Source organism: Salmo salar, chromosome 06 (genome assembly GCF_965601325.2).
Source record: "Salmo salar chromosome 06, fSalSal1, whole genome shotgun sequence".
In the NCBI taxonomy this organism is placed as follows: Eukaryota; Metazoa; Chordata; class Actinopteri; order Salmoniformes; family Salmonidae; genus Salmo; species Salmo salar.
The window spans coordinates 11,104,247-11,130,529 of record NC_138296.1 but is presented as its reverse complement, the minus strand read 5'-3'; the positions used below and the strand labels follow the sequence as shown (position 1 = coordinate 11,130,529).

The 26,283-nt window shown below is 41.9% G+C and overlaps 1 protein-coding gene across 1 annotated transcript; it reads right to left on the bottom strand.

Annotated features, from left to right (window-relative positions):
• Positions 1-1,021: 1,021 nt before the first annotated feature.
• Positions 1,022-25,986, bottom strand: LOC106606277 (NLR family CARD domain-containing protein 3-like). The gene is given in 10 exon segments (XM_082976300.1): positions 1,022-4,785; positions 6,163-6,209; positions 16,195-16,368; positions 16,558-16,731; positions 16,824-16,997; positions 18,150-18,323; positions 19,431-20,420; positions 20,422-21,229; positions 21,395-21,630; positions 24,549-25,986. Coding segments are annotated over 10 exon segments (3,435 nt in total). The 5' UTR covers positions 24,674-25,986; the 3' UTR covers positions 1,022-4,252.
• Between the last annotated feature and the right edge of the window lie 297 nt (positions 25,987-26,283).

Below are 26,283 nucleotides of genomic sequence, written 5' to 3'. Positions count from 1 at the left end.
AGGGGGTTTAGGGTTAGAATTAGAGTTAGAATTAGGGTTAGGGTTAAGGTTAGGTTTTGACATGGTCTGCCTTATTGGGATAATTATTTTGTCCACAGTTTGTCAAGACGTCCCCACACGGGATGTGTGCAAACAGTTCAATGTCCCCATAAGGTCAGCACAACAATTCATGTTTTTGATTTAATCAACCTGGAATACCAGGTGTGTTGAATTTAGGCAATCACTGAATTGATCAATTAGGTCAGTTGGTCAGGTATGAGGCCAAGTTGGATCAAAATCCTGCTGTAGGCTACCTGCTGTACTCTATGAAACGGGTTTACCCCGGAGGAATGTAAATGTTTCCTGGAGACAGGACCAGCTCTTGATAACGTGTTGTTGTGCTGTTTGTATTCTGTTTTTCCTACTGCTGCCTTCTTGGCCAGATCTCCCTAGCCAAAGAGACGGTGTCATAATGTGTGTGTAGATTGTGTGTGATAGAGTGTGATAGAGTGTGTGTGTGTGTGTGTGTGTGTGTGTGTGTGAGTGAGTGAGTGAGTGAGTGAGTGAGTGAGTGAGTGAGTGAGTGAGTGAGTGAGTGAGTGAGTGAGTGATAGAGTGAGTGAGTGAGTGAGTGAGTGAGTGAGTGAGTGAGTGAGTGAGTGAGTGATAGAGTGAGTGAGTGATAGAGTGAGTGAGTGATAGAGTGAGTGAGTGATAGAGTGAGTGAGTGATAGAGTGAGTGAGTGATAGAGTGAGTAGAGTGATAGAGTGAGTGAGAGTGATAGAGTGATAGAGTGATAGAGTGAGTAGAGTGAGTAGAGTGAGTGAGTGAGTGAGTGAGTGAGTGAGTGAGTGAGTGAGTGAGTGAGTGAGTGAGTGAGTGAGTGAGTGAGTGAGTGAGTGAGTGAGTGAGTGAGTGAGTGAGTGAGTGAGTGAGTGAGTGTGTGTGAGAGAGAGAGAGAGAGAGAGTAAATACCCAGATAATGGTAAGAAAGATAAACAAAATATAGAAATAATCGCTATCATAAAAATAATGACAGCATTGATAGTAATACAAAGCCAAATATTTATTAAGTATGAACATTCTCCGTGATTAAATAACCTTATGGATAAAAAAAGCTTGAGGGTTACGACAATATAACAGTCAAAACATGACAACACAACTACAAAACACCATTGATACAGTTGAGGGTTACTACAATACAACAGTCACAACATGACAACACAACTACATAACACCATGAAATACAGTTGGTTACTACAATACAACATTCACAACATGACAACACAACTACAAAACACCATTGATACAGTTGGTTACTACAATACAACATTCACAACATGACAACAACTACAAAACACCATTAAATACAGTTAAGGATTACTACAATACAACAGTCACAACATGACAACATAACACCATTAAATACAGTTAGTTACTACAATACAACATTCACAACATGACATCACAACTACATAACACCATTAAATACAGTTAAGGATTACTACAATACAACAGTCACAACATGACATCACAACTACATAACACCATTAAATACAGTTGGAATGTAGTTAGAACTCTCAAACTGTTTCCATCAAACAGAAAAACAATGTTGGATCGACACATTTAGAATTCTAGATACTGCACTTAGCTTTTTCAATTCCCATATAGCTGATAAAGGTCATACCAAGGCAGAGTGCAGTATCAGTATTTTAGGGGTTATCAGTATTTTAGGGGTCATTTATAGGAATGTTTTTTCTGCAGTGAGTGTAATGCAAGTCAAGGTCTCCTTGGATGAATGTCAACAATATTTATAACCAGCATTGTTAAAATAACTGCTGTAATTCAATCAGACCATACCAGTTCACACCCTAAAACAAGACAATGTTCAACTGTAGTCGATGAAGAGGAATTAGGATTATGTACACAGCTATTCTACCATACAATTGCTAACTGCTGCTACACATTTGGTCAAAGATGAGTTCAGACTGAAATCAGGCTTAGTAGTATCTGTTAAATCTTGTGACAAAGTGTCCTGGTTCTATTACCTTCTGTTTCAGAGAACATGGAGTGTTAAATTTGCTGTAACTACAAAATCTAAGTTAAAACCAAGGCAAACAGCAGTAAGTGAAGTTACTGCCAGCTGGCTTTATTCCACCATGTTTTACTGCAGTTACAGTGGTTTTCCTTGGTATTCTATCAGACTCTGAGTTCAGGCCATCCCACCATGACACCCACTCTCACACTCTCCATGAGACAAGCAGTGATCCAGTTATCCAGGTGCACAACTTTTACTGGGGACATGTCCCCTCCACATTCTGAAATTGCATTTTTGCCCCCCCCCCCCCAGTTTTATCATTGGAATGTGATACAAAACAATGCAACAGTGTGGTTTAAGACCATGCAGATTCCTCCAAGTGGTCTGGTAGGGTGTTTGGAGTGATTATCCAACAATTCTTTAAATAATAATTACAAAAATTATGCCCCCCCCCACTTCTAAAACTAAAGTTGCGCCCCTGCAGTTATCACCAGAATTTACATGACAATCCCACAGAAAATGTATGGTTACATTTACTTTTTTTTTTTAACTCACATTGAAATGCAATTACCCAGATAATGGTCAGAAAGATAGCTTTTAAATATTTTATTGGCTAGCTAACATAAAGAAAATGACAGCGGTGATAGTAATACAATGTCAAATATTTTATAAAAGTATAAACATTTTCCGTGATTAAAAAGTTCTTAGCTTATGGCTAAAAAAAGCTTGAGGGTTACTACAATACAACATTCAAAAAATGAAAACACAACTACAAAACACCATTAAATACAGTTGGAACTCTCAAACTGAAAAACAACAAGAAAGTTGAATCAACACATTTAGATTTCTAGATGCTGCACTTTGCTTTTGCATTTCCCATATAGCTAGGTGTCTGGTTAGACTGTAAACTCTCCTTCCAGACTCATATTAAACATCTCCAATCCAAAATTAAATCTAGAATCAGCTTCCTATTTCGCAAAACAAAGCCTCCTTCACTCACGCTGCAAAACATACCCTCGTAAAACTGACTATCCTACCGATCCTTGACTTCGGCAATGTCATTTACAAAATAGCCTCCAACACTCTACTCAGCAAACTGGATGTAGTCTATCACAGTGCCATCCGTTTTGTCACCAAAGCCCCATATACTACCCACCACTGTGACCTTTATGCTCTCGTTGGCTGGCCCTCACCACATATTCGTCGCCAAAACCACTGGCTCCAGGTCATCTATAAGTCTATGCTAGGTAAAGCCCCACCTTATCTCAGCTCACTGGTCACCATAGCAACACCCACCCGTAGCACGCCCTCCAGCAGGTATATTTCACTGGTCATCCCCAAAGCCAACACTTCCTTTGGCTGCCTTTCCTTCCAGTTCTCTGCTGCCAATGATTGGAAGGAAATGCAAAAATCACTGAAGCTGGAGTCTTATATCTCCCTCTCTAACTTTAAGCATCAGCTGTCAGAGCAGCTTACCAATCACTGTACCTGTACACAGCCAATCTGTAAATAGCACACCCAACAACCTCATCCCCATATTGTTACTTAACCTCTTGCTCCCCAGTATCTCTACTTGCACATCATCATCTGCACATCTATCACTCCAGTGTTAATGCTAAATTGTAATTATTTCACCTCTATGGCCTATTTATTGCCTTACCTCCCCACTCTTCTACATTTGCACACACTGTATATAGATTTTTCTATTGTGTTATTACATTTACATTTTTACATTTTAGTCATTTAGCAGACGCTCTTATCCAGAGCGACTTACAGTAGTGAATGCATACATTTCACTTCATACATTTTTTTTTGATTATTTTTTTTTTTGTGCTGGCCCCCTGTGGGAATCGAACCCACAACCCTGGCGTTGCAAACACCATGCTCTACCAACTGAGCTACAGGGAAGTTGTTATTGACTGTACGTTTGTTTATGTGTAACTCTGTGTTGTTGTTTCTGTCGCACTGCTTTGCTTTATCTTGGCCAGGTCGCAGTTCTAAATGAGAACTTGTTCTCAACTGGCCTAGCTGGTTAAATAAAGGTGAAATAAAACATTAAAATAAACTGGTGTTCCATCCCTGCGGCATCCACAATGGATAAGTCCACGCAGACAGGTGTGAATCAAACAGCTGTCTCACGTGCCGTAACATTTTACATATATTTGCCACTGCTTGACTAAATAAATCTTGGCTGACCAACAGCCTATCGACCAGTCGACTAAATGGGGTCAGCCCTACACCTGACACAGGGACACTGAGGTGTCATAGTAAAACCTAAACCCTGGATAGAGGGGCTCAGTGAATGTAGTGTGGAATGTGTACAGCTGGGTCAGTGTGTCAGAGGAGACTCTGTAGAAGGACAGAGTGCCGGCTGGCCAGTCCAGATACACTCCTACTCTGTGGGAGCTGGAAGAGGGGACGGCTATGGTATTCGAGTTATTATTGTGCCATGCAGTGTAACTGTTGTCACAGCAGAGCAGACTCCAGGACTTCTCATTTAATCCAATCACACAGTCATTACCTACTCCTTTCCTGCTGATTCCTTTATATGTCACTGCTATGTAAGCCCCTCTCCCACTCCACTCTACCTCCCAGTAACAGCGCCCAGTCAGACCCTCTCTACACAGCACCTGTTTCCAGATCTCAAATCTCTCTGGGTAATCAGGATACAGCTGCTTGTCTCTCCTACGTGTCGCCTTTCTGTTGTCCTCAGACAGAGAGAGCTGTTGGTTTGCTGTATTTGGGTCCAGTGTGAGATCACAGGCATCTGATGGGAGACACCAAGACACAATATATTGTAAATCTTCATATAAAGTTAATTTAAGACTTATTTATCAGTACTTTCAGAAAGTATTCACACCCCTTGACTTGCTCCACATTTTATTGTTACAGCCTGATTTCAAAATTGATTAAATAGAGATTTTTTTGTCAATGGCCTTGTTAGGTTTTAATTTTTCAGAGTAAATAACTCACGGACGCTAGAGAAGCTTAACCAAGTTTAATTCTTCCCAAAGGGCCGACACAGCTGTATTCAGACAAAGACATGTTCCCACCATTACAAGTATATATATGCTCCACTTTAGGCACTCCTCCCTCTCTCCAATCCTTACATCTTATGGTTCCACAGGAAGAGGGTAACAGGATACTAAACCCTTATTACTCCCTTCAGGGGATCTGACCTGACCTCCTGACCTCAACCCCTCCTTCCCCTAATCCAAAGATGTCCTCTCTCTTATCACCTATCACACTCCTGTGACTCCCTCCCGTCCACCCAGCACATTTCATAGCCACTCTCTCTTTCTACAGAGAACCATTTACTTCTCACTCCTTTATATACTATGCGTCTGATCTATCATGTCTTTAATATCTCAATGTTCAAAGTTTACCCCGAATCCAACAGCCTATACACAATAACACATAATGTCAAAGTTTTTCTTTTCTTTTTTTTACAAATTAATTAAATGAAAAGATGAAAATCCTAGAGGAAAACCTGGTTCAGTGTGCTTTCCACCAGACACTGGGAGATTAATTCAATAACCTAAAACACAAGGCCAAATCTACACTGGACTTGCTTACCAAGAAGACAGTGAATGTTCCTGAGTGACTGAGTTCCAGTTTTTACTGAAAACTACTTGAAAATCTATGTATGACCTGAAAATGGTTGTCTAGCAGAGAGCTCAAAGACTTTTGAAAAGAATAATGGGCAAATGTTGCACAATCCAGGTGTGAAAAGCTCACAGCTGTAATCGCTGACAAAGGTGCTTCTACAAAGTATTGACTCAGGGGTGTGAATACTTATGTAAATTAGATATTTCTGTATTTAATTTTCAAAAAATATGCAAACATTTCTAAAAGCATGTTTTCACTTTGTCATTGTTATTTTTTTATCACTGTTGAATTCTGGCTGTGGCACAACAAAATGTGGAATAAGTCAACGGGTATGAATACTTTCTGAAGGCACATACTCTATGGTCATATAAAGCACACGCATCAAAATATAACCACAAAAGAGTGAAGTCCTATTAGTGTGTAACCACACATGCATAACTCACTTATCAAGCTCTGAAACAATATATTTATTTGAATCATCTTGAAATAAGACTGAGTAATAACAAGCTAATTCTTCACAGCAGTCAACACTCACATTTTCTAGGCCAAGGTTTGATTGTTTCCACTCCACCAGGTTCCACACTGTAGGGGGAGCAGGAGAACAGACAGTAAATGTACACACTCGCACACAAACGAACACACAGGCAGACATTTTATTTGGATTCCCATTAAGGCGTCCCATTAAAGCATCTGCTTCCCAGCCGGAACAGTTCAGAAGAGTTCATGCATATATTATGACAACACTGTGACATTTATTTTTTGGGAGGGGGGGGGGACTTCGGTAAGGTTTTTCTTTTAGCTGTTCGGGCACACAAGCCGAAGTTCGGGAGCCAAAGTCTACTCCCCTTTGTCCATGATTGGTCAACTGTAGGAATTCTTCAATAAAGTCTTTGTTGACATTCGTTCATTGAGAAATACTGCACCAAACATCGTAGTTAGATGTAAAACTGCGCGACTAAGATCTCCTCTGCAAAAAACGTAAAAATGTATGGCAGATTTGAGTTATTTTAGATTAATTCTGACTACTTTGAGGCTACGGAGTCTCAAAATGGACAAACAGTACTATTGCCACTTTTTCTTGTTTTTCAAGCAAAGGTCTTTAAGGGAGTATGTGAGCACTCGTTCGGTTCGCCTAGCAAACTTTGGTTAGCTGCCAGCTGAACTGAAGCAAGATGAGGCCTTTAAAGGCGATGCACAGTCAATCCGATGTCTGCATTGGCCGTGCAGCATTTACAGTGATACGGCCTGTGCAGAAGTCAGGGCATTCATACTTCTTGCGTTTCGACGAGCAGCGCAGAGCTGTTGTGAAGGAAGTTTTCACGGAAGTGAGCTTGTTTATACAGGACCTCCCGCCCCCACCTACTGTCAACCAATCATGACAATTCAGAGCTATACGGAGCCCCCGCATTGTTACAAAATTTGGGAGGCGTATAGCGATGCGGTATGGAGCTCAATTTGGCCTCGGCGAGCCTCCGGAGGCTCCACAATTGCATCAGACCCTCCATATGAAGTCTCCAACCACATTTTCAGATCAAGGATAAATTGGCTCTTAGCTGACGCCAATGGCGATAACCTTACTGGGATCTGACACGTAACTAAAAAGACATTACAGACAAAAGACAACAATTTATACTGAACAAAAAATATAAACGCAACATGCAACAATTTCAAAGATTTTACTGTGTTACTGTTCACATAAGGAAATCAGTCGATTCAAATAAATTCATGGGAGCCAGGCCCAGCCAATCAGAATCCTTTTTTCCCCACAAAAGGGCTTTATTACAATCAGAAATACTCCTCAGCAGGATGTAGAGGATCTGGGCTGGCGTGGTTACACGTGGTCTGCTGTTGTGAGGCCAGTTGGACATATTGCCAAATTCTCTAAAACAACATTGTAGGCAGCTTATGGTAGAGAAATTAACATTCAATTATTTGGCAACAGCTCTGGTGAACATTCCTGCGGTCAAAATGCCAATTGCACGCTCCCTTAAAACTTTAGACATCTGTGGCATTGTGTTGTGTGACAAAACGGCACATTTTAGTGTATTTGGTCAAACAATTATTTTCCAAAAGTTTGCCAAGAGCTGGCAGCAAGTTGATAGGTCAGCTGTTAGAACCAGTAAAGGCCGCTTTACCATTCTTGGGTAGAATGACTTTGGCTACCCACCAGGCCTCAGGACAGATATGACTGACAGGAGTGGCTATATAGTCAGCTACCATCCTCTGTAGCTTTGCATACAAGTTGTCAATGCTAGGAGTTTAACAATATTGCTAGATTTTTTTTTAAATCCACCTCTCCCACACTAACTTTACAAAATTAAAACTTACAATGCTCTTTTTTTTTCATTATTAGTTTTTTTAATGCATGAATACGATGGCTCACTGTTTGTTGTTGACATTTCCTGCCTAAGTTTGCCCACTTTGCCAATGAAGTAATCATTAAAATAATTGGCAACATCAAATGGTTTTGTGACGAAAAAGCCATCTGATTCGATGAAAGATGGAGTTGAATTTGTCTTTCTGCCCATTATGTCATTCAAAGTACTCCAAAGTTTTTCCCATCAATCTTTATATCATTGATCTTGGCTTCATAATACAGTTTATTTTTCTTCTTGTTGAGTTTAGTCACATAATTTCTCAATTTGCACTATGTCAGCCACTCAGATGTGCAGCCAGACTTATTAGCCACTCCTTTTGCCTTATCTCTTTCAACCATACAGTTTTAAAATTCCACATCAATCCATGGAGCCTTAACAGTTCTAACAGTCAGTTTCTCACAGATGCATGTTTATCAATAATCAGAAGAAGCAATGTCATCAAGTGCAGCGTCTGGATGCTCCTTATTAAGAACAAATTCTTATTTACAATGACGGCCTAGGAACTGCCTTGTTCAGGGACAGAATGACAGATTTTTACCTTGTCAGCTCAGGATTCGATCTAGCAACCTTTCGGTTACTGGCCCAACGCTCTAACCACTAGGCTACCTGCCGCTCATGAGGAAGCTTCTCACTGTGCCTGTAAACCAGTGCCTGTAATCTGGTTCAGGCTATTAATCAACCTACCATGGTGTTTACAAACACTACAGGAACTATATCATCCACATGTATTGATTACATTTTTACTAATACTGAAGATCTTTGTTCTTAAGCTGTATCAATTCCCATTGGATGCAGTGATCACAGTGGCTATATCCAGGAAAGCCAAGATTCCAAAAGCTGGGCCTAAAATAGTTTATAAGAGATCATACAAAAGAGTTACCTGTGACTCTTATGTGGATGATGATAAACATATTTGTGGGTCTGATGTGATTAACTGACTTGCCTGGTTAAATAAAAAAAATTGTGGACAGCTTGATGAAAACCAGTCCACATTCAGGTCCCCAAGAAAGTAGACCCCTCCATTTAGTTGGATTCTAGCTTGGAAGAATAGCTTATTTTTACTATTTTTATAGAAGACATCAAAACTATGAAATAACACATATGGAATCATGTATTAACCAAAAGTGTTAAACAAATCAAAATATATTTTATATTTGAGATTCTTCAAAGTAGCCACCCTTTGCCTTGATGACAGCTTTGCACCCTAAATATATTTTGTTTTGTTTAACACTTTTTTGATTACTACATTATTCCATATGTGTTATTTCAATGTAGAAAATAGTAAAAAAATAAAGAATAACCCTGGAATGAGTATAAGTGTCCAAACTTTTGACTGGTACTGTATATATTTGCCCCTGTCTGTAAATGTACTTTCTGCCAGTGTCGGTGTGTGCTAAGTTGAGGGTCTTAAATTTGAGTGATAGATTCAACGTGAAGAACTAAGGACTGTCATTCTAAATTTGGTTTGGATAATTTATCAACAGTTCTAACGATTCGGAAAGGCGAGAAGGAGAGACAGAGCACTGCTCTTAGACCACAAAGTGAGAGGGGTTGCACTGCTCATCCTGCAGGTGGTTTCTAAAACTAATTAAATATTTGTAAGAATCCAGTGAGTCTAGGGAGGGTTCCTCAGAGGAAACCTTATCTTTTTGTGTCCTCTGAGAGGGAGGTTTTCAGAAAACCCACTAGATTGTAACTTGGGCTAACCATTATTGGAACACTGATACTATGGGCTTTGTTATAAGATGCCATCAGAATCCTAATGTTGAAGCGCATTAATACATATGGCTTTCTGGACAATACGGTCCAATGAATTACTATCAAGGCTCGTAGTCTGAGTCTTGCTTTGACACCTGAGGATGAGGATGAAGGAGAGGGTGCTAGTGAGCTGTCTCTGATGATCTGAAGTCGATTGGCAAAGACTGAGTAGAAGTGAGAGGGATATCCAACAGGGAACAACTTTTCATGGAGCCCAGTGAAGATCTAGCGTCACATTGACATAGAAGAGATCGGATGGAAGGTCTTTGCCCCAATCTCATTCTCATCAAAGGTGGTGTGAAATGATTAAACATGTATTCTCTATCTTCCTGTTCAAGTCAATATGTATTCTAGGTGGCGTGGAACATGTGAATGATCATTGTTCCAGATGAGGGACTGTTGGAAACTGACTAATTGACTTGAGCAAGTTTTAGTATGTTTATAACTATATAATTGGCCTTGCAGTAGTGATAAACATGTTATGAGTTAGATGGAATGATCTCCCTAAGGGTGAGATAGGAGTCATATGATAGAGCTAATACTATAGATTGTGAACTATTGCCCTACAACACTGTCTTATCGCTTCACTGTTTTATATTATTGTATTCTCTCTACGTTTTGCATCATGATATTCACTTGAGTAGGAATGGGTTGCTTATTCTCAAATAGCTCTGTGTATGAGTCTGGGTAATTAACAATGGACTGAGGCAAGGTGCATTAATGTATACTCCCTACTGATAAGAAGAGATGGACGTGTGGAGGAGCACCAAAGGCTCTGGACTCTGGCTGGGACGATAACACCACCAGCCTAGCCACAGTGATTCATTGTACATCCTAGACTCAGGAGGGGGGAGGGTTTATCTGGGAAACAGAGGCGAAGTGAGGATGACATTGCGTCCGAACACATGTAAAACCGGCAGCCTGAGGGGAAAGGCTGGGTATAAGTATAGAGTCTTCATTTTTGTGGACCCCAACAGAACAGTATCCCAAAGGTATGGAGTCAGGCTAAGGGAGAGTTGGAATCGTCATGTTATCAAACTTTGGTTTTTGCCATATACATGCATTCAGAAAGTATTCAGACCCCTTGACTTTTTCCAAATATTATTACGTTACAGCCTTATTCTAAAATTGATTAAATTACTAAAAATCCTCAATCTACACACAATACTCCATAATGACAAAACGAAAACAGGTTTTAAAATTCTAGCAAATATATAAAAAATATAAAACAAAAATAATATTATTTACATAAGTATTCAGACCCTTTGCTTGAGACTTGAAATTAAGCTCAGGTGCATACTGTTTCCATTGATCATCCTTGAGATGTTTCTACAATTTGATTGGAGTCCACCTGTGGTAAATTCAATTGATTGGACATGGTTTGGAAAGGCACACACCTGTCTATATAAGGTCCCACAGTTGACAGTGCATGTCAGAACATAAACCAAGCCATGAGGTCGAAGGAATTGTCTGTATAGCTCCGAGACAGGATTGTCTCGAGGCACAGTTCAGGGGAAGGGTACCAAAAAATTGCTGCAGCATTGAAGGTCCCCAAGAACACAGTGGCCACCATCATTCTTAAATGGTCTCTGGTCTGATGTAACCAAGATTGAACTCTTTTGCCTGAACGCCAAGCGTCACGTCTGGAGGAAACCTGGCACCATCTCTACGGTGATGCATGGTGGTGCAGCATCATGCTGTGGGGATGTTTTTTTGGAGACTAGTCAGGATTGAGGGAAAGATGAACAGAGCAAAGTACAGAGAGATCCTTGATGAAGATCTGCTCCAGAGTGCTCAGGACCTCAGACTGGGGTGAAGGTTCACCTTCCAACAGGCCAACAAGCCTAAGCACACAGCCAAGACAATGCAAGAGTAGCTTCAGGACAAGTCTCTGAATTTCCTTGAGTGGCCCAGCCAGAGCCCGGACTTGAACCCGATCGAACATCTCTGGAGAGACCTGAATATAGCTCTGCAGCAACGCTCCCCATCCAACCTGACAGAGCATTGGCAGGATCTGCAAAGAAGAATGGGAGACACTCCCCAAATACAGGTGTGCCAAGTTTGTAGCATCATACCCAAGAAGACTCGAGGCTGTAATCGCTGCCAAAGGTGCTTCAACAAAGTACTGAGTAATGGGTATGAATACTTATGGAAATGTGATATTTCAGTTTAGAATTTTTTTATAAACTTGCAAAAAATTCTAAAAGTGTTTTTGCTTTGTCATTATGGGGTAGTGTGTAGATTGATCAGGGATTTTTTTATATTTTTAATACATTTTAGAATAAGGCTGTAACTTAACAAAATGTGGAAAAAGTCAAGGGGTCTGAATACTTTCTGAATGCACTGTATGATTATGCATAGCTTAATGCATTACTAACACTTGTCATATTTGGTGTTTTCTTTTGTTTTTCAAGTCTTTTTCTATCACTCTCTCAGGAACCCGAAAGAGGAAGAGAAAGTCAAAAGCTCCAGCTGAAATGTCATTATCAGTTGTACAACAGGAGGGGTAATGGCAGATAGGGGGGGGGGGGGGGGGAGTAAGAGTGTGTTTCGTGTGATTATAAAGCCATGGAAGATTAAGCCATGGAAGAAGATTACATAGTCAGAGGCCATAAGTCTCGAAAGTGTAAACATACAAATCAACTGAGAATATGAATCATGTTTTATTTTCTGTTCATTTATAAGTCATTTCAAAGTTTGTATAATATTGAACAGTGTGGAGTTACTATTCAAAAAGGAAGGACTGTTGGATTTTAGCTTAAAAATATACTTATTCAAGTTACCATACTAAAACTTACTGATTACTTTCCATGTATAAGGAATATATGTTGGGGTTAATGAAGGGTGGATAAGAATTTGGTGTATGGAAAGGTACTGTGTGAGACAAGGGGAAGTCCAGAAAGTTCATATTCTGTTCCTAAGGAGGGAGGCAACAGGCAACACTTTCAGTTCCTGATAAGGCAGGCCAGCTACGGAACTAGGGAGGAGTGAGGAATTCAGCTCGAGGTCAAGTCAACAGATGAAGTGAGAAGATACCTATGGGAGGGCTGCCAGAGGGGCCCACCCCAACGACCCTCCTACTACAGTCCTATCTCACATGCATACACTTTAACTCCCACAAAGGTTCTAGCATCAGGCAGGGCCATGACTACACCAGTGAAAGGAACCACTTAAGTTCCTGCCTCGCAACAGAGATGTATTGGCTGTCTAGTTGTGCAGGGAGTTGACTCCGTCTAGTAGGAGGGTATAAATATATGTGCTGGTGTAATCATGCTTTGTCTTTGCAGCTGTTTGACCCAGTGGGTGAATAAACTTGGTTTGATCTTTTTCTACACGTCTATTTGAGTTTTTACTTTGTTTGTTCATAAACAGTTTACATCACATACTCTAACAAGCATTTCACAAACATTATCTAGATACTGACTGTTAGCACTTGGTGGCCCATAGCAACACACCCCAAAAATAGGCATTAGATGAGGCAGATGAACCTGCAACCACAACACTTCAATAACATGTCAAGTTGTGATTACAGCTTTGCGAGGAATGACGACATCACCAAATCCTTAAATAATTGCTTGCCAACTTTGCCTGGGACTCTGAGAAACTTGTATTGTGCTTTGAGGAAAGTTGGGTTTCATAAACTTTGCAGGTATCTGTATTGCACTCACTCTAATGGTGGGAGGTTGTCGTTCGCTGCTGGGTAGGGCTGCTGGCGACAAAGACAGGTAGTGAGGGGGAATTTGGGGACTCTAGAAACCTCATGGAGTATCAAAGGAAGAGAGTGATGGCGAGAAGAACGATTAAGACAGCGAAAAGGGAGACACGACAGGAATTTTTCTCCACTATTGGTAGAGGGACCGAGATTGGTGCGGTTTATTAAAACGTAGACTGTGTATTTTACAGTGGGCTGGGTCCTATATAACTATAGTGGAGGGTTGTTGTAGACTGTGTATTTTACAGTGGGCTGGGTCCTATATAACTACAGGGGAGGGTTGTTGTAGACTGTGTATATTACAGTGGGCTGGGTCCTATATAACTACAGGGGAGGGTTGTTGTAGACTGTGTATATTACAGTGGGCTGGGTCCTATATAACTATAGGGGAGGGTTGTTGTAGACTGTGTATTTTACAGTTCTAACAACTTCTTGTAGCAGGCATTAGACTATAGAAAATTAACACAGGTCTCATCAACAATCTCTCAAGCCCACGGGCTAGTGATTAGCCAGTTAATCTTTATATTTCAAGTTTAGCCAACTTGGATCTATCTGCTAGCTAACCATGTTGAACAGTTGAATTGTTATGAACACACCCTTCTGTCCGTCTCCAGCTGTTTGAATAGCATGCTAGGTTGTCCACTTTGTTCAGATGTTGAAATCAAGTTGCCTAGCTGATTTATCAGAATGAGAACGAGTTGCCAATTCCTTATATAATTGTGTTTTATGCGTATTGCACATTTATAAAACACTGACCAGACAGCTAGTATAACAGTCTGGCTAAAATGCTGCTAGTGGTATGTGGTACCCCAACACGAGACAAACTGAGCATTCATTTTCCAGAATCAATGTTCAGATACTCCTGTTGTAGTAGTGTCTGCTCTGCTCTCAATCTGAGGAGTTGAGACATAAACAGGGTTTCATTAGGAAGGTTAACTTCTCCTCTATTACAGTATAATAATGTCTCTGTGTTGTGGTGTCCATATGACCCATTCTGTTGGACCAAACCTCAAATGCAAATAGAGAGTTGAAAACGCTTGTCAGAGAGGAAGATTTGATCTCTCAACTTTGTTGGCGTGAGAGGCTGGGGGAGGGGCTTAGTGTGTGTGTGTAATGTAAACCAGAGGAAGAGGCGAAGCGAGATTTTTCACTTTCACTAAAATCTGTCCAAAATAAGGCGAATGCGTTTCTATGAACTTATTTTAAGCTTGTCGTCTGCCTTCCCAACTTTGAGACAACGACTCCTATTAGGGCGGAGACATGAACATCTCGACATTATATACAGATCTCTGGTGTAAATGGGAAGGTGCACAGCAGAGAAGGAGCGAACGAGACCAAAAAGACAACATGAAAACAAGCGGACATAAACACTCATGAAAATGAAAAATACAAAATTCTTGATTCTGCAATTCAAGCATTTGAAATATTGCGCAACATTTTTTATTTGACATTTAATAGGCAACCTCACATTTTATCCATGTTATCCTATGAACTTGAAAGTAATGAAGTATTTAAATGTTTTTTCTCAGGTTGTGGTTTGTGTGTTCAGACCTCTGACGCCGGCCCATACTGGTTAATGCAAAGATGGTGATAGCGCTATGCTACTCTGATCTACCAGTACTTGTCCCTCCACACAGGTGGTCTACCCTGATTAATCCAGTACCTGTCCCTCCACTCAGGTGGTCTACTCTGATCTAACAGTACTTGTCCCTTCACTCAGGTGGTCTACTCTGATCTAACAGTACTTATCACCACTCAGGTGGTCTACTCTGATCTACCAGTACTTGTCCCTCCACTCAGGTGGTCTACTCTGATCTACCAGTACTTGTCCCTCCACTCAGGTGGTCTACTCTGATCAACAGTACTTGTCCCTTCACTCAGGTGGTCTACTCTGATCTACCAGTACTTGTCCCTCCACTCAGGTGGTCTACTCTGATCTACCAGTACTTGTCCCTCCACTCAGGTGGTCTACTCTGATCTACCAGTACTTGTCCCTCCACTCAGGTGGTCTACTCTGATCTACCAGTACTTGTCCCTCCACTCAGGTGGTCTACTCTGATCAATAGTACTTGTCCCTCCACTCAGGTGGTCTACTCTGATCAACAGTACTTGTCCCTCCACTCAGGTGGTCTACTCTGATCTACCAGTACTTGTCCCTCCACTCAGGTGGTCTACTCTGATCTACCAGTACTTGTCCCTCCACTCAGGTGGTCTACTCTGATCTAACAGTACTTGTCCCTTCACTCAGGTGGTCTACTCTGATCAACAGTACTTGTCCCTCCACTCAGGTGGTCGACTCTGATCTACCAGTACTTGTCCCTCCACTCAGGTGGTCTACTCTGATCAACAGTACTTGTCCCTCCACTCAGGTGGTCGACTCTGATCTACCAGTACTTGTCCCTCCACTCAGGTGGTCTACTCTGATCTACCAGTACTTGTCCCTCCACTCAGGTGGTCTACTCTGATCAACAGTACTTGTCCCTCCACTCAGGTGGTCGACTCTGATCTACCAGTACTTGTCCCTCCACTCAGGTGGTCTACTCTGATCTACCAGTACTTGTCCCTCCACTCAGGTGGTCTACTCTGATCAACAGTACTTGCCCCTTCACTCAGGTGGTCTACTCTGATCTACCAGTACTTGTCCCTCCACTCAGGTGGTCTCAAGGTTTATTACAGTATGTTAATCATCAACACATATTGACATAAACCCTCTACATACTTGAGTTTCTCCAGTCTCCAGTGTGGATCCTCCAGTCCAGCAGAGAGCAGTCTGACTCCTGAGTCTCCTGGGCGATTGTTACTCAGGTCCAGCTCTCTCAGGTGTGTGGGGTTTGACCTCAGAGCTGAGACCAGAGAAGCACAGCCTTCCTCTTCAACTCCACAGAGCGACAACCTGCAGATTTGAACATGATATAAAACTGCTATTTTTTGGCGGTGAAAAGAAAGTGGCAGCTTTATTGTCAGTCAAAGGGAGTGGATTGTCAGATTTCATTGAATTGTGTATTTTAGTCCTTTATAAACACATAAACACAAGGATCTGGTGAACAGTTATCACTTGTTGACCAACTACAGCAATATTGACCTCAGAGTCTCCAGTTTACAGTGGGGATTCCCCAGTCCAGCAGAGAGTCGCTTCACTCCTGAATCCATCAGGTCATTGTTACTCAGATTTAGCTCTCTCAGGTGTGAGGAGTTTGAGCTGAGAACTGAGGTCAAAACTTCACAGGACGTGTCTGTGAGTTTACAGCCAGCGAGTCTATGAACACAGAGTAAACATTTTAATATAAAACATTACATTTGGATCTGATTAAAGGTTATCACCTGTTGACCAACTACAGGAATACAGACCTCAGAGTCTCCAGTTTACAGTTTGGGTTCCCCAGTCCAGCAGAGAGATGCTTCACTCCTGAATCCTTCAGGTCATTGTTACTCAGATCCAGCTCTCTCAGGTGTGAGGTGTTTGAACTGAGAGCTGAGGCCAACACTTCACAGGATGTGTCCGTGAGTTCACAGTCAGTGAGTCTGCCAACACAGAGGAAATACCATGACAGACAGGTTGTATTACAATGGTACGTTTAGCTTTCCCTGCTAACCCTGTTATCGTGCAAGACTAATGTGAACACTGTGCATACAACTTTATTTGATCAGTTTGTATTGTAATTTGTTCAAGAGTTTTCAGCTCATAGACAATCTATTCAGCCAATTCAGCCAATTATCTTTGTGGGAACAAAGATAATCTCGGAACCACAGAACTAAATCTTACGTAGATGCTTGATTAAGTTCTGGGGGAGACGTGTTAAAAATATTCTAGAATGAGGAGTGGAAGCAGGGCGGTAGCTCCACCCACCTCTGCAAGTTACGGTCAAGTCTATGGCCCAAATGAAAATCAAAAGATGCGAACTTCTGCGAATTTGTGATTTGCCAAAATGATCATTGATGAAAAATCTGTGTACCATAAAAAAGTTTCTCGTTAGTCGTCACATCCCAGTCTGTTGACAGACAGTACGATACCAGTTATGTTACGTGCGTCATTCCACGATAGATTACAAAAAAGGTAATTTGATCTGTGTGATAGTATTTACAGGGCTTTTCTGCAGCACTCCAAAACTGGGCCCAGTCTCCAACGTCCCTCCTCTAATTTGGATTTAAAGCTGATAACAGGAGCAGTAATACTATTGTAAAGCTGGGGTAAATAATGATCCACTTTAACGTCAGATATAGACATCCAGGTTTAATTAGAGCAACACAACGTCAGGTATAGACTCCAGGTTTAATTAGATCAACACAACTTCAGGTATAGACTCCAGGTTTAATTAGAGCAACACAATGTGAGGTATAGACTCCAGGTTTAATTAAATCAACACAATGTCAGGTATAGACTCCAGGTTTAATTAGAGCAACAAAACTTCAGGTATAGACTCCAGGTTTAATTAGAGCAACACGATGTCAGGTATAGACTCCAGGTTTAATTAGAGCAACAACTTCAGGTATAGACTCCAGGTTTAATTTGAGCAACACAACTTCAGGTATAGACTCCAAACCATCCAAGATGAACATAGCTTTACAGGCTGTGAGTTTAAATAAAAGTCACTAAATTAAGGCCCATTATTATATTAGAAACACATGGATTTACTGAACAGTTATCACTTACTGATCAAGTGAAAGAACACTGACCTCAGAGTCTCCAGTTTACAGTGGGGATTCCCCAGTCCAGCAGAGAGCAGCTTCACTCCTGAATCCTTCAGGTCATTGTTACTCAGATCCAGCTCTCTCATGTGTGAGGAGTTTGAACTGAGAGCTGGGACCAACATTTCACAGGATGTGTCCGTGAGTTCACAGTCAGTGAGTCTGTCAACACAGAGTAAATACCATGACAGACAGGTTATTATAATGGTACGGTTAGCTTTCCTTCCTTACACAGTTACCAGTGCATGACTAATGTTTACACCATTCATACATGGTGTTACATCCTGATCTGTTTCACCTGTCTCCGTGCTTGTCGCTCATTTTCCCCATTATCCCCTGTGTATTTATACCTGTGTTCTCTGTCTGTTGACAGTTCTTTTTGTTCGTCAGACCTACCAGTGCTTTTCCCTTGCTCCTGTCCTTCCTATAGTTCCGGTTTTTCCCAGTTTCCTGGTTTTGACCATTCCTGCCTGACCTGACCCTGAGCCTGCCTGCCATCCTGTACCTTTGCCCCACTACTCCGGATTACCGACCTCTGCCTGACTTGACCCTGACCGCCGTCCTGTACCTTTACACCCTCGCTGGATTATTGACCCCTGCTTGCCTTGACCTGTCATTTGCCTTGCCCTGTTATAGGAATAAACTTTTGTTTCTTCAACCTTGTCTGCCTTTGGGTCATATCTTAAAACGTGATACACGGCTTGATGCGGCAATTTTATTTCATTTTAATTGTTTTCTTTTTTTTTATTGTATTTCTTTTTTCACCCCTTTTTCTTCACAATTTTGTGGTATTCAATTGGTAGTTACAGTCTTGTCCCATCGCTGCAACTCCCATATGGACTCGGGAGAGACGAAGGTCGAGAGCCGTGCGTCCTCCGAAACACGACCCTGTTAAGCCGCATTGCTTCTTACACACTGCTCGCTTAAACTGGAAGCCAGCCGCACCAATGTGGCGGAGGAAACACCGTACAACTGGCGTCCGTGTCAGCGTGCATTGCGCCCAGCCCACCACAAGAGTCGCTAGAGCGCGATGGGACAAGGACCCATCGGCCGGCCAAACACTCCCCTAACCCGGATGACGATGGGCCAATTGTCCGCCACCTCATGGGTCTCTACGGTCGTGGCCGGCTGCGACACAGCCTGGGATCAAACCAGGATCTGTAGTGATGCAGCGCCACTAGGGAGGCCCGCAACAACTTTTTTTTTAAATCAGTTTTAATTATAGTTTAAGAGTTTCTTTTGGTGTACGTTATTTACATGAATACTTACAGAGCTTTCCTGCAGCCTCTCACAGCTGGCAGCAGTCTCCTACGACCCTCCTCTGATGTCTTGTATTCCTTCAGGTCAAGCACATCCAGAACCTCCTCTGATATCTGCAGCATGTAGGCCAGCGCTGAACACTGAGTATGGGAGAGGTTTTTGGATCTGTCCTCTGATCTCAAGTACCCTTGGATTTCCTCCTGTACTGAATGGTCTTTCATCTCTATCAGACAGTGGAAGAGATTGATGCACCTCTCAGGGGAGATGTTCTTCCTCTGCATCACCTTAAGGGATCGGATTGTTTTCTGGATGCTCTCTGGACTGCATTCTGTCTGTGTCACCAGACGTCGTAAGAGTTTCTGATTGGACTCCAGTGACATGCCATGAAGGAAGCGGACAAAAAGGTCCAGGTGTCCATTCTTACTCTCCAAGGCGTCATCCACGGCACTCTTCAGCAGCTCATGCAAGGTTAGCTCTTCAGACACAGCTCCAGACTTTCTCTTGAGGAAGGGCTTCAGTGCATCCATGTTCTTGGTTGTGTAACAATGGTAAATGTAGACAGCTGAGAGAAACTCCTGAATGCTCAGATGAATAAAGCAGTACACCACTCTCTGAAATAACACAGACTCTTCTTTAACGATTTGTGTGCACACTCCTGAGTACACTGAGGCTTCTTTGACATCAATGCCATACTCTTTCAGGTCTTCTTCATAGAACATGAGATTACCCTTCTCCAGATTTTCAAACGCCAGCTTCCCCAGCTTCAAAAGAATGTCCTTATCTGACTCCATGAGCTCCTCTTGACCCATCTCATCTCGTCCATGATACTTCTGGTTCTTCAGGCTGGTCTGAATGAGCAGGAAGTGTATGGACATCTCAGTCAGAGTCGTGGGCATCTCTCTCCTCTTGTCTGTCCTCAACATGTGTTCAAGGACTGTTGCAGAAATCCAACAGAAGACTGGAATGTGGCACATGATGTGGAGGCTCCTTGATGTCTTTGTGTGAGATGATTCTGCTGGCCAGGTCCTCATCACTGAATCTCTTCCTGAAGTACTCCTCCTTCTGTGGGTCATTGAACCCTCGTACCTCTGTCACCTGGTCAACACACCCTGAAGGGATCTGATTGGCTGCTGCAGGTCGAGTAGTTATCCAAAGGACAGCAGAGGGAAGCAGATTTCCCTCGATGAGATTTGTTAGCAGAACATCAACAGACGATGCCTGTGTGACATCAGACACCCTTTCAATGTGCTGGAAATCCAATGAAAGTCTGCTTTCATCCAAACCATCCAAGATGAACATAGCTTTACAGGCAGTGAGTTTCTTTGCATTATCTATGTCTAGTTCTGTGTGGAAGTCATTTAAAAGTCTGAGAAGACTGTACAGCCGATCTTTAATCAAGTTCAGCTCCCGGAAAGGAAGCACAAATATGATATCCACATCTTGGTTTGCCTTCCCTTCAGCCCAGTCTAGGATGAACTTCTGCACAGAGACTGTTTTTCCGATGCCAGAGATACCCTTCGTCAGCACAGTTCTGATGCTTCTCTCTTGGCCAAGTAAGGGTTTAAATATGTCATTGCAGTGGACTGCTGTGTCATGTGAGGTTTGTGTCCTGGGTGCGGTCTCTAGCTGCCACACCTCATGTTCATTGTTAACCCCTTCACTCTCTCCTTCTGTGATGTAGAGCTCTGTGTAAATCCTGTTGAGGGGAGTTTGATTCCCTGCTTTTTCCATGCCTTCTATCACACATTCATACCTCCTTTTCAGACTGTCTTTGTGGTTTATTATAGCTCTCTGCAGGCTGTCATCCACTAAGAGGGAAGAGTAAAAAGGATGTGCATCAGACACATTCATTGGCGGGATGAAATGTGGGCCTTCCACAACTACAGTAATTTATAATCTCTCATATTATTGCAGTTAACTACTGTAAATCATAATGAGGTATTGACTTAGCACACGTGTACAAGTGGTATTACTGTTTTCAGAGCCTCTTGCATCATTGGGTTCCCTCAGGTGCTGTAGTACAGGAAGTGTTCTGGATCTCTTTCTACACTGAGGACAGTCATAGTCTCCTGAAGGAGCAGGTTGCTCCCAGTATCTGGTGATACACTGTCTGCAGAACTTGTGTCCACAGGTGATAGAGACGGGATTCCTCAGCACCTGCTGACACACTGCACACCTGGACTGATCCTCTTGCAGAGTAGACCATCCACTGCAGAGATAAAGGAGAGGGAGAGATACTGATCCTCTAACAGAGTAGACCATCCACTACAGAGATAAATGAGAGAGAGATTGTAGATGGTACTACTGATCCTCTAACAGAGTAGACTATCGACTACAGTGATAAAGGAGAGAGAAAGACTTCTAGATGTTACTACTGATCCTTTGGCAGAACAGACAGACAGAGAGAGAGAGAGAAAGAGAGAAAGAGAGAGAGAAAGAAACGTAATAGTGATCCTCTGGAAGAACTGCAAAAAGTTTGATGTTTGGAGTCATACAGTATGAATCAGGACCTTAGCGATGTTTGGAGTCATACAGTATGAATCAGGACCTTAGCGATGTTTGGAGTCATACAGTATGAATCAGGACCTTAGCGATGTTTGTATTCATACAGTATGAATCAGGACCTTAGCGATGTTTAGAGTCATACAGTATGAATCAGGACCTTAGCGATGTTTGTATTCATACAGTATGAATCAGGACCTTAGCGATGTTTGGAGTCATACAGTATGAATCAGGACCTTAGTGATGTTTGGAGTCATACAGTATGAATCAGGACCTTAGTGATGTTTGGAGTCATACAGTATGAATCAGGACCTTGACATTTACAGTAGATGGACCTCCAGTAACACCATTAATGTTTTAATGATCAGAATGGAACAAAGAACTAGATTGATTTGTAGATGGGTTTGTTAATCCATGGAAATATCTTAATGATAAATCACAATCTTGACTTTTCAGTTCTTACCCTGGATCAGTTGTACAATCAATATCAGTTGTAAAATCAATATTTGTGAGAGGAATCCATGAAGTAGTAGTAGTAGTAGGAAGAAGTAGTAGTAGTAGCAGCAGTAGTAGGAATTGGTCGTAGTAGTAGTAGTATACAGTGCCTTCAGAAAGTACTCAGGCTGAATTTTTTCTTACCCATCTACACAGAACACCCCATTATGACAAAGTGATATAGATATATAGATATATATATATATATATATAATGAAATATATATATATATATATATATAATGAAATATAGAAATATCTCCTTTACATAAGTATTCACACCCCTGAGTCAATACTTTATTTATGCACCTTTGGCAGTGATTACATTGACATTTTAGTCATTTAGCAGATGCTCTTATCCAGAGCATTTAATTTCATATATATATATATTTTTTTTCATACTGGCCCCCCATGGGAATCGAACCCACAACCCTGGCGTTGCAAACACCATGCGTTGCAAACACCATGCTCTACCAACTGAGCTACAGGGAAGATTACAGATGTAAGTCTTTGTGTGCAACATTTGCCCATTATTCTTTAAAAAAGAATTTAGGTTATTGTCCTGATGAAAGGTGAATTCATCTCCCAGTGTCTGGTGGAAAGCAGACTGAAGCAGGTTCTCCTCTAGGATTAAATTTTTTGGGCCTGAAAAAACTCCCCAGTCCTTAACAATGTATAAGCATACCCATAACATGATGTAGCCACCAGTATGCTTGAAAACATGGAGTGGTACTCAATAATGTGTTGTATTGGATTTGCTCCAAACATAACGCTTTGTATTCAGGACAAAAAGTTAATTGCTTTGCCACATTGGTTTGCAGTATAACTTTAGTGCCTTGTTGCAAATAGGATGGATGTGTTGAAAAAGTTTCATTCTGTACAGCAGGGGTTCTTAAACCTTTTCAGCTCAAGACACAAATTACAAATGTACCGTCTTCCCATGATCCAACTCTTCCTCCAACGACCCAAATTAAGAAGAAATATTGTGTTAGTGTAGATGTATTCTAGTAGTAGCAGTAGTAGTAGCAGTAGAAGTAGCATTAGTAGTAGTAGTAGTAGCATTGGTAGTAGCATTAGTAGGAGCATTAGTAGTAGTAGCATTAGTAGTAACATTAGTAGTAGCAGTAGTAGCATTAGCAGTAGTAGTAGCATTAGTAGTCGTAGCAGAAGTAGTAGCAGCAGCAGTAGTAGCAGCAGTAGCAGCAGCAGTAGTAGCAGCAGCAGTAGTAGCAGCAGCAGTAGTAGCAGCAGCAGCAGTAGTAGCAGCAGCAGCATTAGTAGCAGTAGTAGTAGCATTAGTTGTAGCAGTAGTAGCAGTAGTAGTAGTAGCAGTAGTAGTAACAGCAGTAGTAGTAACAGCAGTAATAGCATTAGTAGTAATAGCATTAGTAGTAGTAATAGTAGCAGTAGTAGCAGCAGTAGTAGTAGTAGTACCAGTAGTGTTAGCAGCAGTAGTAGCAGCAGTAGTAGCAGCAGTAGTACCAGTAGTAGTAGCAGCAGTAGTACCAGTAGCAGCAGTAGCAGTAGTAGTAGCAGTAGTATTAGTAGCAGTAGTACCAGTAGTAATAGCAGTAGTACTAGTAGCAGTAGTAACAGTAGCATTAGTAGTCAAAGTAGTAGTAGCAGTAGTAGTAGCAGTGGCAGTAGTAGTAGTAGTAGTAGTAGTACCAGTAGCAGTAGTACCAGTAGCAGTAGTACCAGTAGCAGTAGTACCAGTAGTAGTGACAGCAGTAGTAGTAGCAGCAGAAGTAGTAGCAGCAGAAGTAGTATTAGTACCAGTAGTATTAGTAGCAGTAGTAGCAGTAGCAGCAGTAACAGTAGCATTAGCAGTAGTAGTAGCAGTAGCAGTAGTACCAGTAGTAGTAGTACCAGTAGTAGTAGTACCAGTAGTAGTGGCAGCAGTAGTAGCAGTAGTAGTGGCAGCAGTAGTAGCAGTAGTACCAGTAGTAGTACCAGTAGCAGCAGTAGCAGTAGTAGTAGTAGTACCAGTTGTAGTAGTAGCAGTAGTAGTAGTAGCAGCAGTAGCAGTAGTAGCAGCAGTAGCAGAAGCAGTAGTAGTAGTAGTAGTAGTAGTAATAGTAGCAGTAGCAGTAGCAGTATGTAAAACACTGCCACATTTTTCAATTCTTACCCTGGATCAATGGTACAAGCTCCTTTTCTGAATTTGATTGGCTGCTCCATAGATGAGTCACTCTTCATGGATACACAGCTGGGTTCAGGTGAGTCTGGTCTCTTCTGCTGGACCCTGGCAAACATAGTGATTTTAGTTTAAAAACTAAGAGGATTCCACCTAGTAGTAGTAGTAGTAGTAGCAGTAGCAATGATAGTAGCAGCAGTAGTAGTAGTAGTAGTGGTAGTAGTAGTGGTAGTAGTATTAGTTGAAGTAATATTGCTGGAAATTAATTGCCAGACAATGTGTTAGGTTTGGCTTCTTAAGCCAATTGTGGCTAACCAGAGGTGGGATAATGTCAATGTAGAGTTGATGAGATAGTAGCTTGCGCTGTCTGATACTTGTGAGATTTGTTAATGACAGTTTGTGGTGGAACACGTGAAAACGGCAAGTACTTTCAGAATTGTTTGGCGAGATACTGGTAGCTCATGATCGACCTGTTGGAGACCCCTGTGGTACAGGTAGTAATAGTAGTAATAGAAGTATCAGTAGTAGTAGTAATATCAGTCGTAGTAGCATCAGTAGTAGTAGCAGTATCAGTAGTAGTAGTAGCAGTAGTAGCAGTTGTACTAGTGGCAGTAGTAGTGGTGGTAGTAGTAGTAGTAGTAGTAGTAGTAGTAGTAGTAGTAGTAATAGTAGTGGTAGCAGTAGTGGTGGTAGTAGTAGTAGTAGCAGTAGTAGTAGTGGAGGTATTTGTTCATTTTTAATTTAACGAGGTGTTGGATTCGGGCTAAACTTTGAACATTGAGATATTAAAGACATGATAGATCAGACGCATAGTATATAAAGGAGTGAGAAGTTAATGGTTCTCTGTAGAAAGAGAGAGTGGCTATGAAATGTGCTGGGTGGACGGGAGGGAGTCACGGGAGTGTGATAGGTGATAAGAGAGAGGACATCTGTGGATTAGGGGAAGGAGGGGTTGAGGTCAGGAGGTCAGGTCAGATCCCCTGAAGGATTGGAGAGAGGGAGGAGTGCCTAAAGTGGAGTATATACACTGCTCAAAAAAATAAAGGGAACACTTAAACAACACAATGTAACTCCAAGTCAATCACACTTCTGTGAAATCAAACTGTCCACTTAGGAAGCAACACTGATTGACAATACATTTCACATGCTGTTGTGCTAATGGAATAGAGAACAGGTGGAAATTATAGGCAATTAGCAAGACACCCCCAATAAAGGAGTGATTCGGCAGGTGGTGACCACAGACCACTTCTCAGTTCCTATGCTTCCTGGCTGATGTTTTGGTCACTTTTGAATGCTGGCGGTGCTTTCACTCTAGTGGTAGCATGAGACGGAGTCTACAACCCACACAAGTGGCTCAGGTAGTGCAGCTCATCCAGGATGGCACATCAATGCGAGCTGTGGCAAGAAGGTTTGCTGTGTCTGTCAGCGTAGTGTCCAGAGCATGGAGGCACTACCAGGAGACAGGCCAGTACATCAGGAGACGTGGAGGAGGCCGTAGGAGGGCAACAACCCAGCAGCAGGACCGCTACCTCCGCCTTTGTGCAAGGAGGAGCAGGAGGAGCACTGCCAGAGCCCTGCAAAATGACATCCAGCAGGCCACAAATGTGCATGTGTCTGCTCAAACGGTCAGAAACAGACTCCATGAGGGTGGTATGAGGGCCCGACGTCCACAGGTGGGGGTTGTGCTTACAGCCCAACACCGTGCAGGACGTTTGGCATTTGCCAGAGA